The sequence below is a fragment of the Neopsephotus bourkii genome, unplaced genomic scaffold, assembly GCF_033783945.1.
Source record: "Neopsephotus bourkii isolate Nb327-2 ecotype Australia unplaced genomic scaffold, CSIRO-AGI_Nbou_v1 NB_1016, whole genome shotgun sequence".
Taxonomy (NCBI): domain Eukaryota; kingdom Metazoa; phylum Chordata; class Aves; order Psittaciformes; family Psittacidae; genus Neopsephotus; species Neopsephotus bourkii.
Window position 1 is genome coordinate 2,082,453 of NW_026901505.1, and position 21,907 is coordinate 2,104,359.

General features: G+C 39.8%; 1 protein-coding gene across 8 annotated transcripts in view; it reads right to left on the bottom strand.

Moving 5' to 3' along the window:
• EBF1 (EBF transcription factor 1) overlaps positions 1-21,907 on the bottom strand; it is a 276,447-nt gene that overhangs the window by 84,718 nt on the left and 169,822 nt on the right. For 4 of the 8 annotated variants that reach the window (XM_061360179.1, XM_061360178.1, XM_061360183.1 and 1 more), the window contains exons 7-8: positions 17,117-17,198; positions 9,402-9,519 (exon numbers count right to left, since the gene is read on the bottom strand). In XM_061360179.1, coding sequence (XP_061216163.1) covers positions 9,402-9,519; positions 17,117-17,198 — 200 coding nt within the window. Of the gene's footprint in view, positions 1-9,377; positions 9,520-17,116; positions 17,199-21,907 lie in introns of all 8 variants that reach the window. The other 4 variants (XM_061360177.1, XM_061360181.1, XM_061360180.1 and 1 more) reach the window with 1 other exon arrangement.

The window sequence follows — 21,907 nt, forward strand, 5'->3', positions numbered from 1 at the left end:
TCCCACTAAATACCTGCCTGCAGCTTTAGGCACCTTGGTGCTTCAGTGGTTTGGCTTTAGGTCCAAGAATTGCTGAAAAAATTGCTTTGGGTACCTATGCTTTGGGGTGACCATTTGACTCACAAAAATGGATCAGAAGTTCAGAAACTCCTAAATATCCACTTAATGAGGGACAGTATCTTGTTAAGCACCTCACAGTATACCTTACTTTGCAGATCTGAATATTTGAATTACTCTTGAGAAAGAAATTTGAACTGCTAAATTTCAGACAAGTTTTTCATAAATTCTTGATCTTTTTAACAAACTTCCTAACCCTATTCATTTTGCTCAATGAGGTCATAAACCAGCAGTGCTTATATTACAGTCACTTTCACACTAAAGATTTGGTTTGTCACAAAGAGAACTATAAATTCCTGGAACGAAGGTGGGAAGCAGAAAGCACTAATTGTGACACACAAAGCTTTCTGGTTATGCTCAGCAAACAGTTTGGGTTGAGATTTTAAAAAACACTTTATGAAGTTGCACTAATGACCTAATGAAAGCACACTTTTTGCAATGCCATGCACTCCTGAAAACCTTGTATTCTGGATTTGGGCCAAACACAAAGCCTGTCTCCATTTCAGTATTAATTATTAGTAGTTTATTTTTATTCTCTACTGCTAACATTAATAATTTTCTGATGGCAACCCATCTGATTAGGATAACCACTCCGAACATCCCACTCTGGTGGTTCCATTTTCTGCATCAGTTTCCAGGTTTATGCTTTTAACTCATTTCCTCAGACATGGAGGAGCTTTGTCAAACACTCATTTTTGTTGGGGAAACCCTTGGTACAATGGATAGTAAGAGAGAAACTTAAATGTTCACATTGGTCTTCTCTCAGTTCAGTGAGAGGATGTGCAGCCTGAGATGGAAAGAATCACGAGTTCATTATCTGTGAATTTTTCTAACCAGAATATTTTAAATTCCAATTTGGTGGAACATTGTCATCTAAGCATTTAATCCTGAGATTGTTAGCACTCAGCTGATGCACAGCTTTAGACTTAAGTTCCACAAGAACACAGACCTATCATAATCACCAATTGCTTTGGGGTATTTAAATAGTGAGATGCCTAACATGAAACATTTGGAGATATCCAGATACCTGCAAATTGCTGTGAACACCATTCCTTCGTAATCATGACCTTGTACAACATCCAGATGAGTTCTCAAAAAAAATCAGTAGTTTTTGGCTTTCATTTACAAACCACAATTCACAAAAACCTTTTCCTTTGTATTCTGCCCAAAACAGCAGGAGACTGAAGTGAAAATACATCTTTTCTCAACATAACGATAATAAAGGTATCCTATAATAAAAAAGCTAAATTAGAGGAATTTGTTCAGAAATATTATTCATATTAAGATAATAAAATGTTTTATCATCTGCTGGTGTGTGCATTTTGGAAGGTTGGAAAAATGTCTGGCAAAACTTCATTGCCATACGGTGTAGTATCTCTCAAATATTTCTCTAATCCTAATGCCATTCTTCTCCCTTATGATGCCATTGTCTTAGTGACATGGTGGCCAGCAAAGCAAATTGAAATGTAATGAACGCTCATTATTTATGAATATTCATTGCCTATTTGAGTGCTACTGAATGTTCTCCTGTACTGGTAGCTCTGAGGTTTCTGCCAAACAGAATAGCAAAGGCTTTTCTACTTGCATAACTACTCCAGTTCCTCTGAGGTATGGAGAGAAACCTCAACCCTTCAGAAAGTGATTGGTCTAACTTGCCAAAAGAGTCAACTCTCATGATGGTTGGAGAATTTCCATCCGAACTTTTCTCTTTTATCTGTCTGCCATAACAAACCAGGATGGTTTTTTTTTCACTCAAATCTGTATCAAATTTTAATGACAGTTTTCCTCATGCTTTCTTCTTTTTGTAGTTTTCTGAGCACAGTTCTGAAAACTCCTCTGAGGAATTCACAAAATGTGCTCTATCTTCATCCAGACACTATTTTTCCATAGATTCGTGACATCCTTTTAACAATAGAGTTAACAACATATCACAGCTTGACATCATTTAGATATCCTGGGGGAAGGGCTGTTTTATTTGTTATTTGTTTGAAAAACATAAAGGGCAGCTGCTCATGGGTAAAAACTGACCCACTTTATCTTCTTAAAACCAAGGGGTCTCCTGCTTCCATTGTAGCATTTTTAGCTTTTTCAACTGGACCTGACACCAGATCACTGGTTAAGTGACTGTGAAGTGGGAATCCTTTCTACTTGTGGTAATTGGAGTACCCAAACTTGACTTTTCAGGAAGTATTTCCATGGACATTATGTAACAGCTATCCTTTTTATTAAATACTAGAGTATCTCAAATGGTATTCTCTTAACATTCCTGCAACATAGCAGCAGCAGTTAGTACATATAATGTACGAACATTTTAAATCATGAAAAGAAAATCGCAAACTCAAACCTCTAACTCCATGAATTACCTACAATCAAATGGCAGAACTGAAATTTTGGAATTTCCTTGCCCAAATCAACCATTAAAAATCCACCTCCAAGAAAATAATTTAAATCCTGTTTTCATTTAGTCTATGACTAAAAATAAATTCTGAAAAATAAAAATTGCTGCAGCCAGATATTCTCAGCTTTTGAATACCTCTCCTTAATGGTTGATTTATGACTTAGACAAATGGAAACAGAAGATTTTCTGCTTTCTGCTAACAAGGGCAGCTCCACCTACCCACCCACCCAGCTCTTGTGAAATTCTCAGTAACATCCAAAAAGGAAGCAGGGTCTGGGCCTGCAGACTGCTGCTGTGCTCTGGTGAAGATTAAAAAGAGACATCAGCATAATTCAGTGGGGTACAATTTAGTTAACACAGTTTTGGTTACCTAAATTGGAGCTGTATGACTCTGAGCTCTGCTGTGTTTCAGTAACCTGATGGGTCCCAATATTTTACTCCTGAAGGGACTGTTTCAAGCACACAGCCTGACATCCTGCATATTGCCCACCAGAGAACCTCACCTAGCAACTCCTGGGTAAGGAATTACTCAAATTCTTAACCTCTCCTTGACATGCCATACACTTTTTAGGAGGATACCACATCCTGGCTTAACATTTGCAACCCGCAGGGAACCTTCCACAGTTTTGGCAGCTTCAGTGGTCCCCAGAGTTAAAATCTTGTTGAGAACATATTGGAGTCTTTATCTACAAATCCTCTCAAGTGAAGCACCTTAACTTTCTGGCCCTGTTCCGTGTCTTCAGAGGGGAAAACGCTTGAACTCCATCTCAGTAGACATCTTGGACTAATCCAGCCCTGGTGTGCTCACTTATATTAGAAACATACAGAAAGACCACAGGGCAGCGAAAAGGTTAATATTATACACTCAGTGAGGTCAAGCTCCAAGAACACATAACAAGCCATTATGTAAAAAATTGCCTGAATTTATGAGTCACTGCATTTATGAAGGAACCGATATGAAAAAGACAACTTGGCAAAAATAAAGAAAATTATTTCCAGCTTGAAATTTTGCAATCCTTCAGTATATCAAGGCTCACTTACTGTTATTACTATCCATGTTGTGCAATGTTCTCAAAGTCACATTTTTTCCCCTGTGTATGCATAGAGATGTCCAACAACCCTAGGTATTCTTCCCTCATAGAAAATAAATTAGAAAGCAGACGTAACTCAGAATAACATACAAGATCCCCTCAAGTAGACTGGTAGAATCCTAATACTTTTTTTCAATATTTCCCTTCTAAATAATAAATCAAGCACACCACATTTCTCTGTATGGAATGATATGGTGCAGAGAAAGCTTGTGTGTTTATATTTTTCACATAACCACAAAAACATTAAGTGAAGCACTAAGATATAACAGGTGCTTACACCCATAGATAAAACAAGTCAAACATTAAAGTTTCTTTGTTTAAACTTGTCCAGTTTGTGAATGCACTAATGCCTAACTTTGATTAAGAATCTGAACTTATGCATCTAAAGGTAAAACGTATCAAGTTTTGAAGATTCAACATTTCTAAACTTGTTAACGTTTTCTCCTTCCATCAGTATTGTATTAAAAATTTCATCAACTAGCATGGATACATGCAACACCAAGTGATTCAGGATTGAAATGGCTTAAATGGAGCTGATAGAGGCATCCCCTTCATGACTCTCCACACTGCCAAAAACGTAGTGGATAATGCTGTGGTAAAGCCATGTAACAGTGTAGGAACCAGGTCACCGAGTCAGATTTCTGAGTATCTTTCAGGAATCATCAACTGCTGTGTCCAGCACGAGCAGCTATATTCAAGATATAAAATGACTGTTCTCAACAATTCTGTTACAGTCAGACTAGATAACAATGATACTTAAAGGCAGCCAGTCTCGAAGCTTTAGTTTTATGATTATCTTCTCAAAATAGTTTATAAGGTGGGGAAAAACTCCTTTTTTATAAACCAAAACATAAAATATCTTATCAACTAAGACACAGCCTACCAACCATTTTTGTTTTCAAATCTGAAGATTTAGTGGAAAATCTGTGAATGTGCCTACTGTGATGACTGTGGGCTTTCAAGACTGGCCAGGATGGGCAGGATTGGCAAGAAAAGCTCTTTAAACACCCCACAGCAGATGAAAGAATCTATCTTATGTAACCAGCTGAGGCACAGCAACTACTACTCTTCACTTACTGTAGGAGGCTTTGCACCTGCAGACAGTGAATGGTCTGAATCACTCATTACCATCATGAACTAAAACAACATTGTAAAAGCTTGACTCTCTCAGGTACCACAATAGTGTGATCAAATAATCTAGCCATGCACTATCATTTCTAGTATAAGGTAGCCACTAATAATGGTTTTGATCTATAATGACCTATTTTAGATACAAACACACACATAGATTTATGTATATTTTGTATTAAAGTAATGGCAGGACACTGCTTTAGAAATCATGGCTGTCTCTACTTCCATCTGTAAATTCTGATATCAGGTCTTATAATTTGTCCCTATTTCTACCCTGCATCTTTCATCTTTTGCTGCTGTTGAGATAACTCAGAACCAAACCACCAGCAAACCTCACCATCACCTGATTCTTCTGTGCTCTCCTATGGAGGAGGAGAAGGAAGGAAAAGAACAAGAAATAAAACTGTCCCTTTAAAAACCCAAGTATTTAAGCTGCTTGTCAGTCGTCTTCCTGACAAGGCCACTTGAATGTATTCAGGAATATTTGCATAAATGCTCACAGTGAGTTCACCGTGGCAGCTAGCGCTAATGGTACATAAAGTAATTTAGTCACTTCTCTTAGGCATCCTGTCAGGGTGATAAGCACCCCCTCTTTGCCTTGTTGCATATTAGATCATTAGATAATAAAGTGTTAGAGCATGCAAACTGACAGGGTCTCAGGGACTATCATTTTTCGAGGGCATTACGTTCTGCCAGTAAGGAAAAATAATAGAGAAACTGATGCTGCAATTGGCTTTACATTGTTGTAAACCATTCAATGATTTGGGGGAGAAAAGAATTTTAACTTTGCAGCCATATGAGACTTTTAATTGGAAACTTTGCAGACATCTGCAGTGGTGGACTTCATGCTGGTAAAACTGAAAAGAGTAGTTGCAAACCCTGTCAGAATTCTCCCCTTCCATAAGCTAGTCACTTAAATTCCATTGGAAAGATTTTGCCTTTAAAATTGACACCCTGGGATGAACTACAAGCTGAAATGTATTTTACTGGTTGGGGCCTACTGGCTCTTTGCCATACATCTTACTATATACGTACAATTTAAAAAGGTCAACCACATTGGCTTTCTGGTTTACCATAAATATAAAACAAGTGAGAATCCAACTATTTGTGAATGAAAAAGTGATAATTATTGAAAACCACAGATTACTGTGGCTTACCCTATTCATACCACAGAAAGATGTATGAAATAATTGGCCTTTGCCAGCTATTACTTTTGAAAGATAGAGATATTTGTTTGAAATATGAGCTTCTTAAGAAGCGCACTGGTTTCAAGGAGGACAGTGTGTAGAAACGAAACCCTGATCTAGGTTCCTAGTTATATTCAGAGAAATGAGCTACGAAAAGGAACTGTCATTTTACTGTCCGACAAGAAAGATATAAATAGAGATGTGTTGGATGTCCCCAAAATAATCCAGGCTACCTGCTAATGAGATGGTAAAACCCAAATGTGGAGACACCAGGCTCCTGCGTGGCTCCAGAGGTAAAGCTTTCTTTCCAGTTTTTTGGCACCCTAAGTCTCCTTTAAGTGTCACATAAACTGCAACTCTGTGTTTAAGAGAAGAATGTCCCAATACAACTTTGTAAGGAAAAAATAAGCTGGATATTGTCTAACTAAACTAGGCAACACACTCTCTTGCTACATCCTCTCGCCCCTTTCCCCAGTCCTCACACAGTCAGGCATTCATCCCTATTGCAATCAGATATTTGTGTTAAAGCATTAAACATCTAGAAAAGTACACGGGAATACATTTGGTCAAGGGCATATTATAGTTAGAACCCAGCATTTAAAAAGCTATGATCAGAAGTTGCTCACCAGAGCAATAAACCAGAGACAAACTAGCCATTACTGTGTTAGCTTCCCATTTCACCGTTGACAGATACTGTTCAGGTCAATCTGTCCTTCCCCTGAGGGAGTAAGAAAAGCTGGAAAGAGGAAAGGCAAACAAACTGTCTCTGCTACTGACACTTGAAGATATCATCTGAGATAAAAAAATCCCAAAACTGAAGAAATATACTAAACTTTGGGACTCAAACTAAAAGTAAAAATTCATTTCAGTGTTGGAAACTGTTACCTGTTCCAATGGATTTAAGGTTTGTGATGATTGCCCAAAATTCAACAGTATTAAACCCAGTTGAGACTTTTCCTATCTTTGTTTTCGTTCAGTTAAGCGATTTAGACATCTGAAGTCAACATTTAAAAGAGCTACTGAATTTCTTTTTAATTCCTCCCCCTCCTCCACCTTTGGATTCAAATGTGCACAGAACTCCTGGAAAGTTGGATTGAAGGATTTAGGTTAAAAGAAAGGTCCCACCAAGCCTCTGGGAAGAGTTCAGTTCTGCAGTGTGGAGGTTACTATTCAAAAGTAAGAATTTACTAGTGGTTGCTTTATGAGGTTGCTCAAGAGTTGCCTGAGAAAGTAGATTACAGAAATCACCTTTCCCACAAAATGCGCACATGGAGATGTTTTGCAGATGTTGACTTTAAATGTTAGCACAGTAACTAGGGTTTGTGCAGATATGTAAGCATAGCATTGTCTCTTTTTTGCTTCTTTTTCCTAACAGAATCCCTCAGGTACTAGGAGTGGGAATAATAACTGTGGTAACATGAGGTGCCATCACACCGTGCATGGGAATAAGAACATAAATGGATGAGAAAGTAACTATTGCCTTGGCCAAAAGCATGCACTGAGAAGACTGCAATGGGGAGAGAGCGGGAAAAGATAAATAAATAATTTGGCATCTACTTTAGTAGGAATATAAGTAAAATATAGAAGTGCTTTTTTGAAAGGCTACATTTAATTCAAAGATTACAAAGTTGAACAGAGAGAAGTGTCCTTTTGTAATGTTCTGCCTTCTGCTAATTAATAAAGCAGAGCTCTTACATTCCTCACAAAAATTCGGCAAAAATTATGACAGTGGCTTATTAAATTAGGTTGTTGGCAGGATGAAAAAAAATTCTGTAACATGAATTATGGCTGAAAATGGCTTATAGCCTACATAAAAAGTTAGAGCTAAATAAATACAGATGTAAGTTATGTTTATATAATGAGAAACGCTGCTGAGCTAAGAATTTTAGGTTAGTAAGTGTGAACTACAGACCCGATTCTGCAAACACTTATCAATACCCTCAACTTTACTGACACAAGAAGCCTCATTGATCCCAACAGGACCATATGTGTGCATAATCTTAAATGTATGCATAAGTGCTTGCAGGTCTGATGCCTGAAAGCTTAAGCAGAATAGAAAGCTATTTCCACAGGAATTCACTGAGCAGTAGAAACCCACATATTTGCCCTTTTCTTAGTATTAATGATTTCTTTTAACATATCTAGTTAACATTTTTCTGAGTGGCATTCGCATTCCCAGAGAAAAATTTATCTGGGTTTCTTCAAACTCTTTGGAAAAAATCTAATTATTCATCAGATCCTTGGCAAATATTTGTGAAACAAACCAGCATAAAGGACTGATGCCTTCTACACTCAACTACTTCAATGGAAGCTGAGGGCACACATCTCTTAGAGGGAGCAAGCTCCTATTGAATTTAGGGTTACAAACAGCTTTGAAGACAAAGAGCTATTCTACCAAGCTGGAACAGGGAGAGGGGAGTGAAATGCCCGCTGTTTTTGTTTTGGTTTTCAGTAGTAGTCATCAGCTTTGAGGACAAAGAGCAAAACAAAACATTAATCAAATCCAGATTTTTTTAAGTATATTTGCACTCAACAGCTCCCATTTTAAGCACCTACAGTCACCAGCAGATGTTCTCTTCCAGGACCAGCTGATCCTATGGAAAAGATTACTGTCCCCCAAGTTGCTTCCAGCCATGTGCCCCCATCCCACCCTTGCTGGGGTTTACTGTCTGTTCAGAAAAGCCAGACAAATTGCCTTGCACCATTTCTCCTTCAATCATTTCAGCAAAATAAGCTAGATTGGTAAGCAGCTATTATTTAAAGGGCTTAACTCAAATGAACTTCTTTGGACTGAAGCTGACTAGGGAGCAATCAGACAACCATCATAGCTGGCATTTCCATGGTGGAGAATAGCCTGCAGCAGGGAGGATGGACAAGCAGCTGTGGCACACAGGGAACAGCAACTTTTTCAGCTGGTACAGCTGAAGCCAGAAGACAACTCATCCATGGCTTCAGTAAGCAGATGGATTTCCAAAAGGGCTCTGCTTTCATTTAGGGCAATTCAGAGGAACAGCTGGACCTCCTAGAGAGCTCAGCACCCTATAGATAAAAGAAATTCCATTCAAAATTTGGGTTCTAAGCACTTCAGAAAATATGCAACATGCTTGATTTGCACAATCAAAAACCCAGGAAATTTGGGAAAGATCAGGCTCTGATTTGGGTGCTGAATAGATGCAACAAAAAAAAAAAAAAAGAAAGAAAAACCAAAGAAATCACCACACTTCACTGACACAGACTCTGCACCATGTTTGCCTACAGGTTTGTTATTGCACTACATTTAGTCCTGACCTACTTTAAAAATTCCCCCTTTAGTCTGGAGTCCAGTCTCTTTGAAATATCCAGTCCCAAAGGTATAAACTGTTACAGGACAATTTGAAACTGGTAGCCAGAGACACAAATCAAATAATCCACATTTAAAGTAGCAATGCCAACCAATGAAAATGATATGCCTACCATGTTCCAGATAAGAAGGCGTACCTTCCGAGGGATCAAGTCTTCGAGCTCTCCGCCCGTGCTTGGAATTGTTGTGTACAAACATATTGTCCGACACTGCCAACACATGGCCATCAACATTGACTGTTGTAGACACCACAACCTGCAACCACAAGAGCAAAACAGAGGAAAATTTGGATATATATGTATGTTTTTTAAGAAGCACAGAGTGTAATAAACTCAGTTAAATAAATAACAGCTGGGAGCTGTAGAAAATTGCATAGCTATTTCGCATAATAACTGGTGCTTATGCTGTACAAATCTAACAAGAGACGCTATTGATGAGTGGGTCTTTGGCATCGAAAGCTTTTGATGCAGTTTTAAGTCAAATTGCAGAGTTTGTAGCTGCATGGCAGACGGCACACTGTTAACCATCATTTTAACAAGAGGATCTTTATTAAGTATTTTTTTCCTATATACAAGGGCAGCTGTGTTTCACCCTAAATTATCCTTCAGTTTCCATGCTGAAGTAGATAGAGCTGTTGACATTGCAAATGAGAATCAATTCAGAATAAAAGAAAACAAAAGGGTATTTTGTGAAGTTGTGATGAGAGTTGTTGCATGCCTACCTCCTTCCCTGCTCAACTGCTGTCCCCTCAATACAGTCACTACAGGTTGTTGGACTTGCCCAAATTTCTCCCAAGCTCTCTCTTAGGGAGTACATATAGGTATGTTTGTGTATATATACATGCTTGACAGTAGGGTCTTGATCTGGAGAACACAACCCTATTCATCCAGTGTTGGAATTATTTGTATTTCTCAACTTATCTCAGTGTCAACACCTGGGATTTGGTTTGAGGCAAGGGGAGGGAGACAGAGAAGCACTGCCCTGGAGGCAGGATCCGACACTTCTGCTCCCCAGAGCAGCCCCGGGTGCAAGAGGAGCCAACCCAGTGGGGGCAAACAGGAAAGTGTTAGGTACAGAGTAAAAGACCCAACCGCTCAGAGGTGTCCAGAGGGACCCCTCAACCTTGAGGATCAGCAGGTACCGTCCTATAGGAAATCTCCAATCAGGCTGAGCACACCCAAGACATGAACTGTCATGGAAGAAAGAGGGGAATGCATGGGGCAAGTCCCTGACAGAGCTGCAAGCTCATCATTCTGTGTCTCCTTGACCCTGGTCAGATCAAGCAGCCTCATAGAATCCCTGGCTTTCATTCAGCCATCCCTCCCACAGTCTTTTCCCAACAAAGTATGCTATTCCCAGGGTTTTACCCCAGCCAAAGATTTAGCTTTCAGCTGGCTGCTTATTTGCCGGGAGCATACATCGCCTTCAAGAACTTTGACTAAAACAATAAGAAGAAATGACCTACACTTCTCCTTACATTAAACAGGGAAAGGGATTAAAAACTGAAACCCACAGAGATATGTTTATTCATGCGACCTCTTACAACCAAATATAATAATTGTCTGTTAATTGCAGTTTCAGCTCCCACCTCATGCTTCGACATGTGAAACAGCAATCAGCAGCTCCTGTTTAATCCACCTATTATGTTGACTAATTAACTTTGCTCGACAGTTTATTTCTTCCTCCATTATCAGCCCCTGTCAGCCGCAAGCACACTGCCGCAAAGGGGGACCTCAGCCCTTTTGATTGATCACCGATAGATTGACATGCAGATTAATTTAATTAGAATCACCTCACTTGAGAAATGAAAGACAATGGCAAGGGGGCTAATAGATCTGCTCTTATAATGAGGCAAGCCTCCAGAGCCATGGCAGAGGATTTCTGATTTATTTTGCTGAATTCCCCAGTCGCTCTGAAAGGCTCTCGCTTTAATTGTTCTTGGTTTTGAGAGGCTTTAGCCTCTGAAGAGGTGAAATGCTTTACAAGGATTGGCAAACATTGCTTCAACTCTCTCAGGAAGCTGCTGCCTCTCAAAGTTGGTCAAATGGGGACACTTAAAGGATCGCTTACAACAATTCAATTTGATCACTTGAATCGGATCTAAACCAAAAAAAATGTTGAAGATTTTCCACCTATTTTTGACCACCAATTAAAATGCTCAAAAATTTGAAGCAAGCAAAGCTGCTACACTGCCCGTTGCTAATCCCAAAGTCTTTGTCTTTGAAAAGAGGAACACGAAAGAGCAGTTTACATCTAACGGATCCTAAAATTGTCTCCCAGAATGGCATTCCAGACAATAGATTTTTGTGCATGTTTTAAATGAAAGATATTAAAATACAGAATAAATGATTCAAGAGCTCTTACAGATGGAAATTTGGGAAAAAGAAAGCACCAAACACTATAGGTAAGTTTTTCTGAAATCAAACCAAGGGGGCGAAAAAAACCTCCAAGCCCTATATATAGAATTCCAAAAGGGATTTCAAAAGTAATTTATCCATTGCATTCCTGAGGGATAGAATAAAGTTTATGATATTTTCAATAAAATATGATCTTATAGTAAGTGGCTCAGGGTTTACAATCTTATTTGTGCACTTGCAACCATTGTAAATTCATTGCAACTGGGATTTTGAGCCAAATCCCTAGCTGGCATTGCCTGTCACAGCCCCATGATTTATGCCATCTCCTTATCTTATTCTGTGGGTGGGCTGAAACACATGTGAAAATTAACACTGTTAAAATTAATAACAATGGCGACAAAATATTTTCCCCAATCCTAAAACCATATAGGTGCACACAGGTTTACCACTGAAGCAAATCAATCCTGTGATGGAACCCAAAACTTTGAATGTTTCTAGAAACAGCATTCCAGAAAAATAACAGGTCAAGATTAATAACAGCAAGATAAGCCTCAAACCTGTGAAAATTGTGTATATAACTAGCTGTTGCTATGCACACACCTTTCCACAGAAGGCCTTGAGGAAACAATCCTTGTGAGGTCAGTTTTATGTGACTAAATCTACGTTTAATCTCCCCCCTCAGGTTTCCGCAACTCTTGATGTAACATACTTTGCATTACTTAACAGTGTCTTCCTACCTACCTCCTGAACAGAGAGTTTGATTTACTGCTAAGAGACCACATTGGTGTGGTTCTTCAGTGTCGTTAGCAGAAGAAACTATAAAAGGAATCGCTGAGAGAAACTGTTTCCAGTCTCAGGAAATGCAGAAAAAAAAAGTGGTTACTCATATGTATCTGTCTGGAAAAAAAAATGATTATTCACAGTGCACCTGTAAGAAGCAGCACACACTTACTGCTCAATTCTTCAACTGCAAAATCTCATTAATACAGGAATACTAAACATACACTGCACTAATGAAATATTAATGGCCCTAATTATTAACAGAGAAAAAATATACCTTGAATATTGTGTGCCACAGTTAGGTACTTGGATCACTACAGAGCACTTACATGCTTACAAGTTCTACTCATATTTTTTTCTAAAAAAATTACTACACTCTCCTCATTTTGATTTAGAAACAACTGGGATATGTTCAGGTTAAAGCACATGCTAAAAGTAATTTGTGAAGAAATCATAAAATTAGGGGGAGGGGAGAGCCAAAGTATATGTGGAATGGGCACCGAGGCATCCTAAAACATAGACCATAGCAAGAGGGAAAGGCACACTACACTTTAATAAATGATTAATGAGGTGCTGACACATTAATGTAAGCACAGGGACAACCAGGCCTGCCAAATCTCAAACCTTTCCAAATTTTGTCAACAAAACACAGTTTTAATTTGGGACAGGCAAACATGGAAAATGATTTTGAGCTTTAGCTTTAGCCCTTCATAGATTCTGTTTTAAATCCTGTATCAACACCGGGGGAGACAGACGTATGAAAGAAACACATCAGTTTACAACTTTCTTCAATGAAATTGGCACTATCAACTGCACTAACATATCATTCAGCTCTGTGAATTATTCTGCTTACCATTAAATAGCTCAGTTTGTGAATACTTTGGAGCTTAGTTTAAAAAAGAAATATTCAGAGACCAGGAGCTGTTTATTTGTTATAGTACCTCGCCTAATATATCAAAATTAAGCATTGCATGACTCCTCATTTTTAACCACAGCCCATTAAGCTTTGCTAACTGATTAAGACATAGCATGTTCCTTGGGCTTTCAATTTTCTCTGATGTATGTTGGGGGATCTGATATTTTTTGTGATGTCCCCAGCATCCAGTGGCAAAGGCAGAGAAAATCTGATTAAGACAATTTTCAGGTCTGAAGTGTGCGATAGAATTAAACCTGTAACTCCAGTGTTTGATGCTCTTCTGAAAGTTATGCAGAAATGGCTTGAGAAACCTCTTTATTTTTCTTACCACTTGGTGACCTCTTCCTACAGTGTGTTGACTTCTTTGTTCTAGTAACTAAAAATCACTCTCGATTTAACAAGACACTTAAAAAGGTGTCTGACTTAAAGCACATAAGTACAATATGTTCAGTAATTTTGCTCACGTGCTCAAGGACAGGCTGGGCACTTAATTACCTCAGCTCTCAGTGCTATTTTTCAGCCTTTTTTTTTTTTGCCTTTCCCTTCTCTGGGGATGGAGCCTTGCATGTCCAAATTCCATTATCTGGGATTCATGAAGCATCATCTCTGTCTCTTATGCAAATTTGCAATAGGACACAAGTGGCTTCAATTCAAACATGAGTGGCAGCGTCCCATGGAGGCAAACCAGCAGCCTAGGCTGAGAAAGGGGTTGTGGTAACAGAATCAAACAGCATGGCAATTTCTAAGTGACTTTCAAGGTTTTCATAATAAACGAATGTTTGGGGTTTTATGCAGTGACTCGGTCTGAAAAGTTTCCTCTAAATTAAAACTTGACATGTGTCAGTTTGCAAGCAGCTGCACTAAAACAAGAACAACAAGATAACTAGGGCACCTGGGTTTCATTAATTACAATAACATACAAAACTGTTTAAGTTGTATGAATGAGGGTTTAGTGCTGAAAAATAAAATCTGGGCAGAGTTCACCCATGATACCATCTACTTACTATTATTATTATTATTACCAGTAATTGGGGCACTACAGCCCATCCCACCAAGGCTGATGACTTATGTGATGAAGAATGCAAAACCAGACTGAACATTTACTCTATAGGGTTTCTGGAATAAAAAGGCAAGGTTGGACAAATGTGACAGTATGTGATACCACCAAATGTTTTGTGCAATTGGGCTGATGAAACAGAGACGAAATTATTTTCTCAAAGTCTATCAGGGAGTCTGCAACACAGCTGAAAACTCAACTGTCTTGAGGCCCTGCACAGTATTTGACTTCTCTCTGGCTGTCTCCTTCTGCTAATAGAGACACAACTAATGCAGACAGGGCCAGCACTGCTGTAGCACACACTTTTGCTGGCACTCGACACCACTCCTCTTGTCACATCCCTGGACATCTCATACATGCAGAGAAATTAATTTCCTTCCATGCCCACAACTGCTTTTTATGTTAGGCTTATCATACTACTACATATACACATGAAGTCCAGGATAAAACTGCCTAATTCTGAATGAAGTTTCTCACACAGGTTGTCTGAATCAACACACACTCTGCCTCTTCCCTGGGCTTTCTTAACCTAATACCATGTAACCAGAATATTCCCTGCTGCAGAAAAAAAAAAGTAAAAACTATTATGAAATGAAATTTTCTGCAGGCCTGATCATTAGATAGTGTCTGGAAATAACTTACTCTCATGGTTTTTAACCAGAACATTGACATAGCTATTAGAGACCTTCTAAGTCACTGGCAACACTTCAAACCTAGTTGATAGCAAACCCTTCACTGACTTCACAAGGGCCCTGAATTCACTTGGTTCTTATACAACATTGTCTCAAACATCTAGGTGTATCATAACTACTATATGTACATTTGGTCCTTTTCACCTTAAGAAATGATAAATGAAGCCTGGACTCAGTAGCATCTGGTTGTTTTATTTTAACAAATTTATTGCTAAAAGATCAACAAGTTCAAAATTAAAAAAAAAAAAAAAAAGGAAAAAAAGGGAAAATAAAAGAAACAAAAGCGGCTATTGTAAAACAATAATCCTGGGCACTTAACAGAATGCTGCAAGCTTCAATACCACCCTGTATTATAGTATCAGTGGTTCACTTGGCTGAAAGTGATTAATTTCTTGAAAATGCTAAGGTCACACTAATTGACATGACCTGTGTAATTAAGCAGTTTCTGTTTACACATGGAAAGCTCAACTGCTGTGAAGCTGGGTTTGTATGACAGAATGTCTTTACAAGTCAAGAGATCAACAACCTTTCCTATGTCCTACCTACTCGCTGACACAGGCTCCTGATTGCTGTTCTGAGAGAACACGCGAAGGCATTACCATATGAAAATCAGCCTCAAGCTTGGACGAGCACAAACCCAGCAGAGTGTACATGTTGTGAAGCAAGCTCTGACAGGCCCCAGGGGTGACTGCTTGGCCTAATTCCCTGTGCTGGTGAGAGTCCTTTTTCCACTTTCTCTTTCAGTGATAATGCCCTCTTGAATCACAGGAGAAACGTGACAAAGGGAGGAGTGTGGCGTGAGAAGCCAAGGGCTCTGCCATGCTAATGCTTGCTCTTATACTGATTAATTTAATCCCTGTGGCCACATATCCTCACTTCTTCACTTCTGTGTTCAAAACGGCAAACAACGCCCTTCTGCCTTCCAGCATTGTTGCGATTAAACAGTCCAACAAAGGACATATGTTCGACATATAAATATTATTGCCATTTACATAATATTTAGCACTTTTATTTAAGTGTAGTAATGCTGAAAAAGAAGGAAACATGGTCCTGAGCTACTGCAGAAAGCAGCTGTCCTTTGGAGTTGTCTTCTTCCAAAGATCCATGTGGTCCACAGGACAAACCTCCTACTTCTTTCTCAGAACCCTGAGGCAAATTGACAAACTCTATCAAGTTTTCTCCCTGGGCCACACAGACTCCTCTTATCAAAACAGAAGGTCCTTTGGCTCTCTACCCCATAGTTTTATTCAGCACATACTCAGGTAAAGCATTATTGGCACAGTCAAAGAACTATATTGGTCCAAAGGACCAAGGTTGGAGCAACTATTTCTCAGCATTGCCACCATACCAATCTGCTGTCAGACCTGGGGAAGGCAAGTGCAGACCATCTTCCAAAGGGCAGCACTGTACTTGATCCCAAATGTAGTCATGGACATAGATGCAGCATAACAAAATGTCCTTGGTGATCTGAAGCTGTGTTCCCAAGTCCCACTGCCACATCCTGCAACAGTGGGGAAATACCAGCCAAAAGCATCCCAAGAAAGATACATTTAATGGCAGGTTTTTCCAAGTGCTGACTGCAGGGATGGACCTTCATGGATGAACTTTTATGAGTCTTTAATGCTGCTGAAGAATAACTGCTGAAGAATAGCCTCAAGCCTGATTTTGTTAATTACTTTTATATCCTCCTCTGCCCCTTCCAATAGACATGGTGCTCCTTTGGTGTTTGCATGAAGGCAGATAGTTCCCCAGGCAGAAGGGAGTATCTCAGAGCGGGATAGCCCCATAACCTAAACCAACAGTGAGGTCATTTTGATTTTTCCTTTCCATGCTTTCATTTCCCATGGAAATGACATTATCTTCATTACTGTCTACAGCAAGAAACCTCAACTACTTCCTGCCAATTCTGCCGTGACAAGAAGTCCTCAGGCAATATTTTGTGACCTTTTGTTTTTAGCATCTTCCAGTGAATTACTGGGTTAGTTTGGGTCAAAGTACTTCTGTTCCTAACAGACACTGATTTTTAAAGGAGGAAGCGTGTCCAACTGACCTGGAACCGACGCATGTCTCGAGGGTTTCCTGCATTTTTTAGGCAATTTTGGTTACATTTGAGGAAAAATTTCAAGAAGAACCTGTGGAGAAAGAGAAACGGACATTAACATCTTCTAAACAGTGTGTAGTAGTCCTATGCAACATCTGCAGATTTGGTCCAACAAAGCCTTATTTACATTAGTTTTCAGACAAATCCTCCCACTGACCAACTAAAGAGGGAGCAGAGTTTCCACAGGCCCCAGTCCAGCAAAACATGTAACCACATCCTGAACATTTAAGGATTAAATTAATATATCTGTTGTATTAGAGCCATTAAAGTTTGCAAAGTCAGTCCCTCTCATGGTGAACGCCAGCTTCATCGTGCCATCCATAGCAGCAAGGAAGTAAGAGGCACATATTTCAGCACAGCCAAAAGAGGACAGAGAAATAACATCCAAGAAAATTCCCATGCATAAAAATGCGGTTTTGTTTTAAAAGTTCGCTGTCATGTTCAAATTTTGACATAATACAAAAATTCCCAAAATCTTCCCTACAGTTGAAATCTCCCACAATTAAACCCAGTTTGTGCATAAAATTAATGCTCAAACAGGGGCTAGTGGGAGACTCAAAACTCCGAGAGGAGAAGGGGGTAAGTGTTGGTTAAAAGACTGACTTCATGGAGAAATGAAATATTTTCTGTGCAGTCTATTTCCTGGCCGTACACAGTTCACTGAAGTAGCTATATGACCCTGACATATATCTCTAAGAAAAGACATTGCATTTTACAAAGCCAAATAAAAAAGCAAACATTTCACTGAAAATATTTCCTTCAGTGTTATGCATCAGTGGAGTGTAAACTCATAAAGACAAGTCAGTGAATAATAGTGGGTTTCAGATTCCAGGCTTCCTCCCTGAGAGCCAAAGTTTATCAACCTTTTGTCCAAAATAAACTACAGAATAAGGCCTACTGAAGCTCAGCCATACAAAATTTAATCCTATAGCAAGTTTAAAACTCAGCACAACCAGGCAGAGCAGCATTACTCTTGCAATAACCATCAGATGACTAAGCAGAAGCTATTCTGACCTGTTTCGCTCTGCAAAACTGGAGCGAGGAATTGTTTGATCCTGTTTTACTTTAAATCAGAAAGTTAACTTTTGCAAGCATCCATCTTCTAGCACCCAAACTGAATACAAGGTCAGCCGAATTTGCACACACTTCCACCCAAAAAGGCAAAACTGCAGGGTAAACAGCTTCAAAAAATCCCTTCTTGATGAGGAACAGTTTTTGCTTTGCTCTAGTTGTGATGCTGCCTCTCAACAAGACAAATTTTGATGCTTGCTCCTCCATGCCAAGACAATCACACTAAGCAAATAGCTGCAAAGACAAATTGAAACTACAAGGGGCTGTTTTCATTGAAGAAAAGTAAGGCAATGAGGATGAGTATAAAACGTGATGCCTGGGATTATCAAGGACGATCTGACCAAGGAAGACCCTTCTAGACCTGTGCTCCTAAATAAGAACAAGCGATCAACATAAAACAAACAGCTGCCACACTTGAACAGGGGTTTGAAGACACTGTGCTTGTTTATACTAAAATAAAGAGCAGTGTAAGGCATTACATTTTCTCATCAAGCAGGTTCTGATATTCAGTAACGAAAAGTTGTTATTTGTTGTATATGTGAGTGTCTTTTTAAGCCTCTAATGGCCAGCTGTGACAGCCTGACTCAGATTGTGTAGAAGGAGCTGTCAGCACAAATCTTGGCATCTCAAATCCAGACAACTGCTTGCCACCAGGCAAGGGTTTGTACTCGTGCCAGAATGGATTCTGAGGGACAAGCAAATAGGGCATTAATTCTGCCAAAGAAAAACGAAAAGCGGGGAGAGTTCAGGATCTTACACTTCAGATGATGGGTTTCCTGTCAGCAGCTGGTCATTTAGCTCATGAGCTATGAAGGGCACGGACATCAGATCCCTCTTGCCCTGAGCTGGCCCTGTCGTGCAAAATGCTGGCAGGATCCAGAGACCACCCCTCCGTGCGAGATGGCTTACTGAAACAAAAAGGCCGGCCATCTGTTGGGAGGCAAAGACATCCCTGTCAGCTGGTGCCTGCAGCCTCAAACAGGCCCTTATGTGGCAAAACCTCTCAGAGCTGCTTACTCTTTGGGAAGAAGCTGACACTGACCTGGGTTTGCCAGGGGATTTTTGGTGGCTTCACCGAGCACCAAGGCCAGGAGCTGCCTACCCGGTCTGCTGCAGCCCTGGAGAAACACAGTGGACCCAGGGGGAGTTGGGACATGGAATAGGTAGAGAAATCTGCATGGAAAGACAGCACCAGCCATGCAAATGTGAGAAGTGCCTTCCCAGTATGGCTTTGCACAGCACACGAGTGCATGACAATGGAATTGGTGGGTTGACTCAAGGGTCCCAAAAGAGATTGACAGCTCTTTGTAAAGCTTTCCAGGGAAACTCTGGGCCTTCCCTTCCGTTACAAAGTCTGAGCTAATGTCAGCTCAAAGGCTTGGAAAATCATTATGACATACAAGAGTTGGCTTTTGGGGTCCTAAAACTCTAACCCAAAGTTTCAAAGTCTAACTCCTTTTGCACTGTGTTATCTCCCCAGATTCCACAGAAGCTTCACCAAAATTAACTTCAGAAGAAATGATTCTCATCTATTTAAACCTATCAAAAAAACTCATGCAGGTAAGCAAGCAACCAAATAAAACATCCTTTGAATTAAATCAACTCCAGAAAAAAAATCAACTTAAAAAATAACAGTATTTTCAGAGGAATTTGCAAGACCCCAAGCTTACCCAGCCAAGTTCACTCACTGCATTTTAAGTAAGAAGTCAACGGCTTACAGAACACATTCTGCCAAGCACCGTATTTTTATTCAACTGAAAGACAAAACAAATTATAGGCTGCACTTTGTTTTGGAACACACCAGAGCTGGATCCCCCTGGCTACACAAAAGCATCCCACGCTCATCCAGGCAAAAGCCGAGTGGTTCCCGAGCTGGCATGTCACGTGCCGGCTGACGGTCTCCCTGGGCTCTGGCAGGAAGGTGGATGCGAACACATTAAGACAAGAGTAGACGGAGCTTTTTGATTCACAGGGTTCAGCCCAGTCTCTCAGTGCCTGCTTTAAATCACTTGTTCAGGTGCCTTCTTTACCTGGGTCCAGTCCTGCCAGCCTTGCTCATTAGAAACACTTCACTCTGCAAACATTTCAGATTTAGATTGACAGGACTAGTCCAGGAGAAGTGCCAACAGAGCTGAGCTCTTTGTAAGCATAAACCTCCATCTCCGTTTGTTTGCATCTAACTTCTTCATAGTAGGTTATTTTTTCAGTTCTAACTTTCTCTGTGTTTGGCAAGGCTGTATAGCATTAATACTAACCACAGAGGATATACAGCATTAATACTAACCACCAAGGTCTGAAATTCAGTCCCAAGATGAAAAAAAACTTGCAAAACACAAGAGTGTCAATAAAATCTTCAACTTTAACTCTCCCTCCAAACTTGTGTGATTGCTGAACACCAGCTTTTCTGCCACACAAGACTCAGTCATCAATTATACTTATTCCTACCCTTGAAGGTTTATTTTTTTGCATGAATCAAACAAAACATATTTCTGATTCCCTTCCTGACCACTAACATCCCTGGTGTGAAGAGCATTTGTGCATATGGAGCAGAGAAACACCAGCCAGCTCCATGCAAATCAGCGCAGATCCAGAATCATGCAAACTTTTATAAAGCACTTGGATTTAATGACTTACATTGCTATTAAATCACAGGACTCCATGCTTCACCCATTATACCGCAGAGACATGGTTAGAGGGTGTGCAGTTTTGGAGAAAACCAGTTAACTTTAGCTCATATTTAAGCTGCTTTATCACTCTGCTACTTCTAACTCCTGACCACTGGCTCCGTCCTCATTCCAGCTGAAGGATCTAGTGAGCATGCTACCAGCTGGCAGTCACTCAAATACTCAAAAATACAAAATACTCCCTGCCATTCATTGCTGGCCATTATGTACTTCACACTGCAACCCCTTGGGTTGGTGCAATACCCTTCCCAGCAGCACCCGCTCTTTGTCACTGCTAAATAACACCGTGATTTAAATTAAGTAAATACACAGCAGAAATGGAAATACTAGCAATAAAGATGTAAAAGGATTTTGCCCTCCTACTTTTCTTGCCCCTACAAATTAATACCCATGTCTATTAATAATAAATGAAGAGTTAAATTAAAGAAAGCAAGCTCTGACATGATCTTGGTTGGCTTTTCTGTCACTCCCCTGAAGGAATTTAAAGGAACTCAAACACGAAGGTTTAGCAGTAGGATTTTTTTGCCATTGCCACAATAAATATGTCTGTGGAAGGAGAAAAAAGTTGGAAAGAAGACCTGCTGCATTCCTGATGCTGAAGAAAAGCTTGTTTGTTCCCAACACATTGGAGAAGTTGTTCAAGAACAGTTCACCCATGTGAAAATACGACAGCTGTCATGCTGCCAAGGTCAGCCAGACCAGTGGCTATCCAGAAAGTGAGTGCCAGTTATACAACTTAAACCTGGCTAGGGCAAACAAAATTGACAAAATGCACCTTTTCTGAGGTATAAGCACATTTGATAGAAGAGGGTAACTTTAGACTCCTGGCTGAAACACAGCAGTAAGTGTATGTGGGTTTGCAAAATTAGCAAAACCAAAATACATGGGCTGGTGCAATAATTAGCAACTGTCCATCAGATAAAAGGATTGCATGTCCATTCTGTATGACATACCAATTCAGCAGAGTACTAAATATGTGCATAAA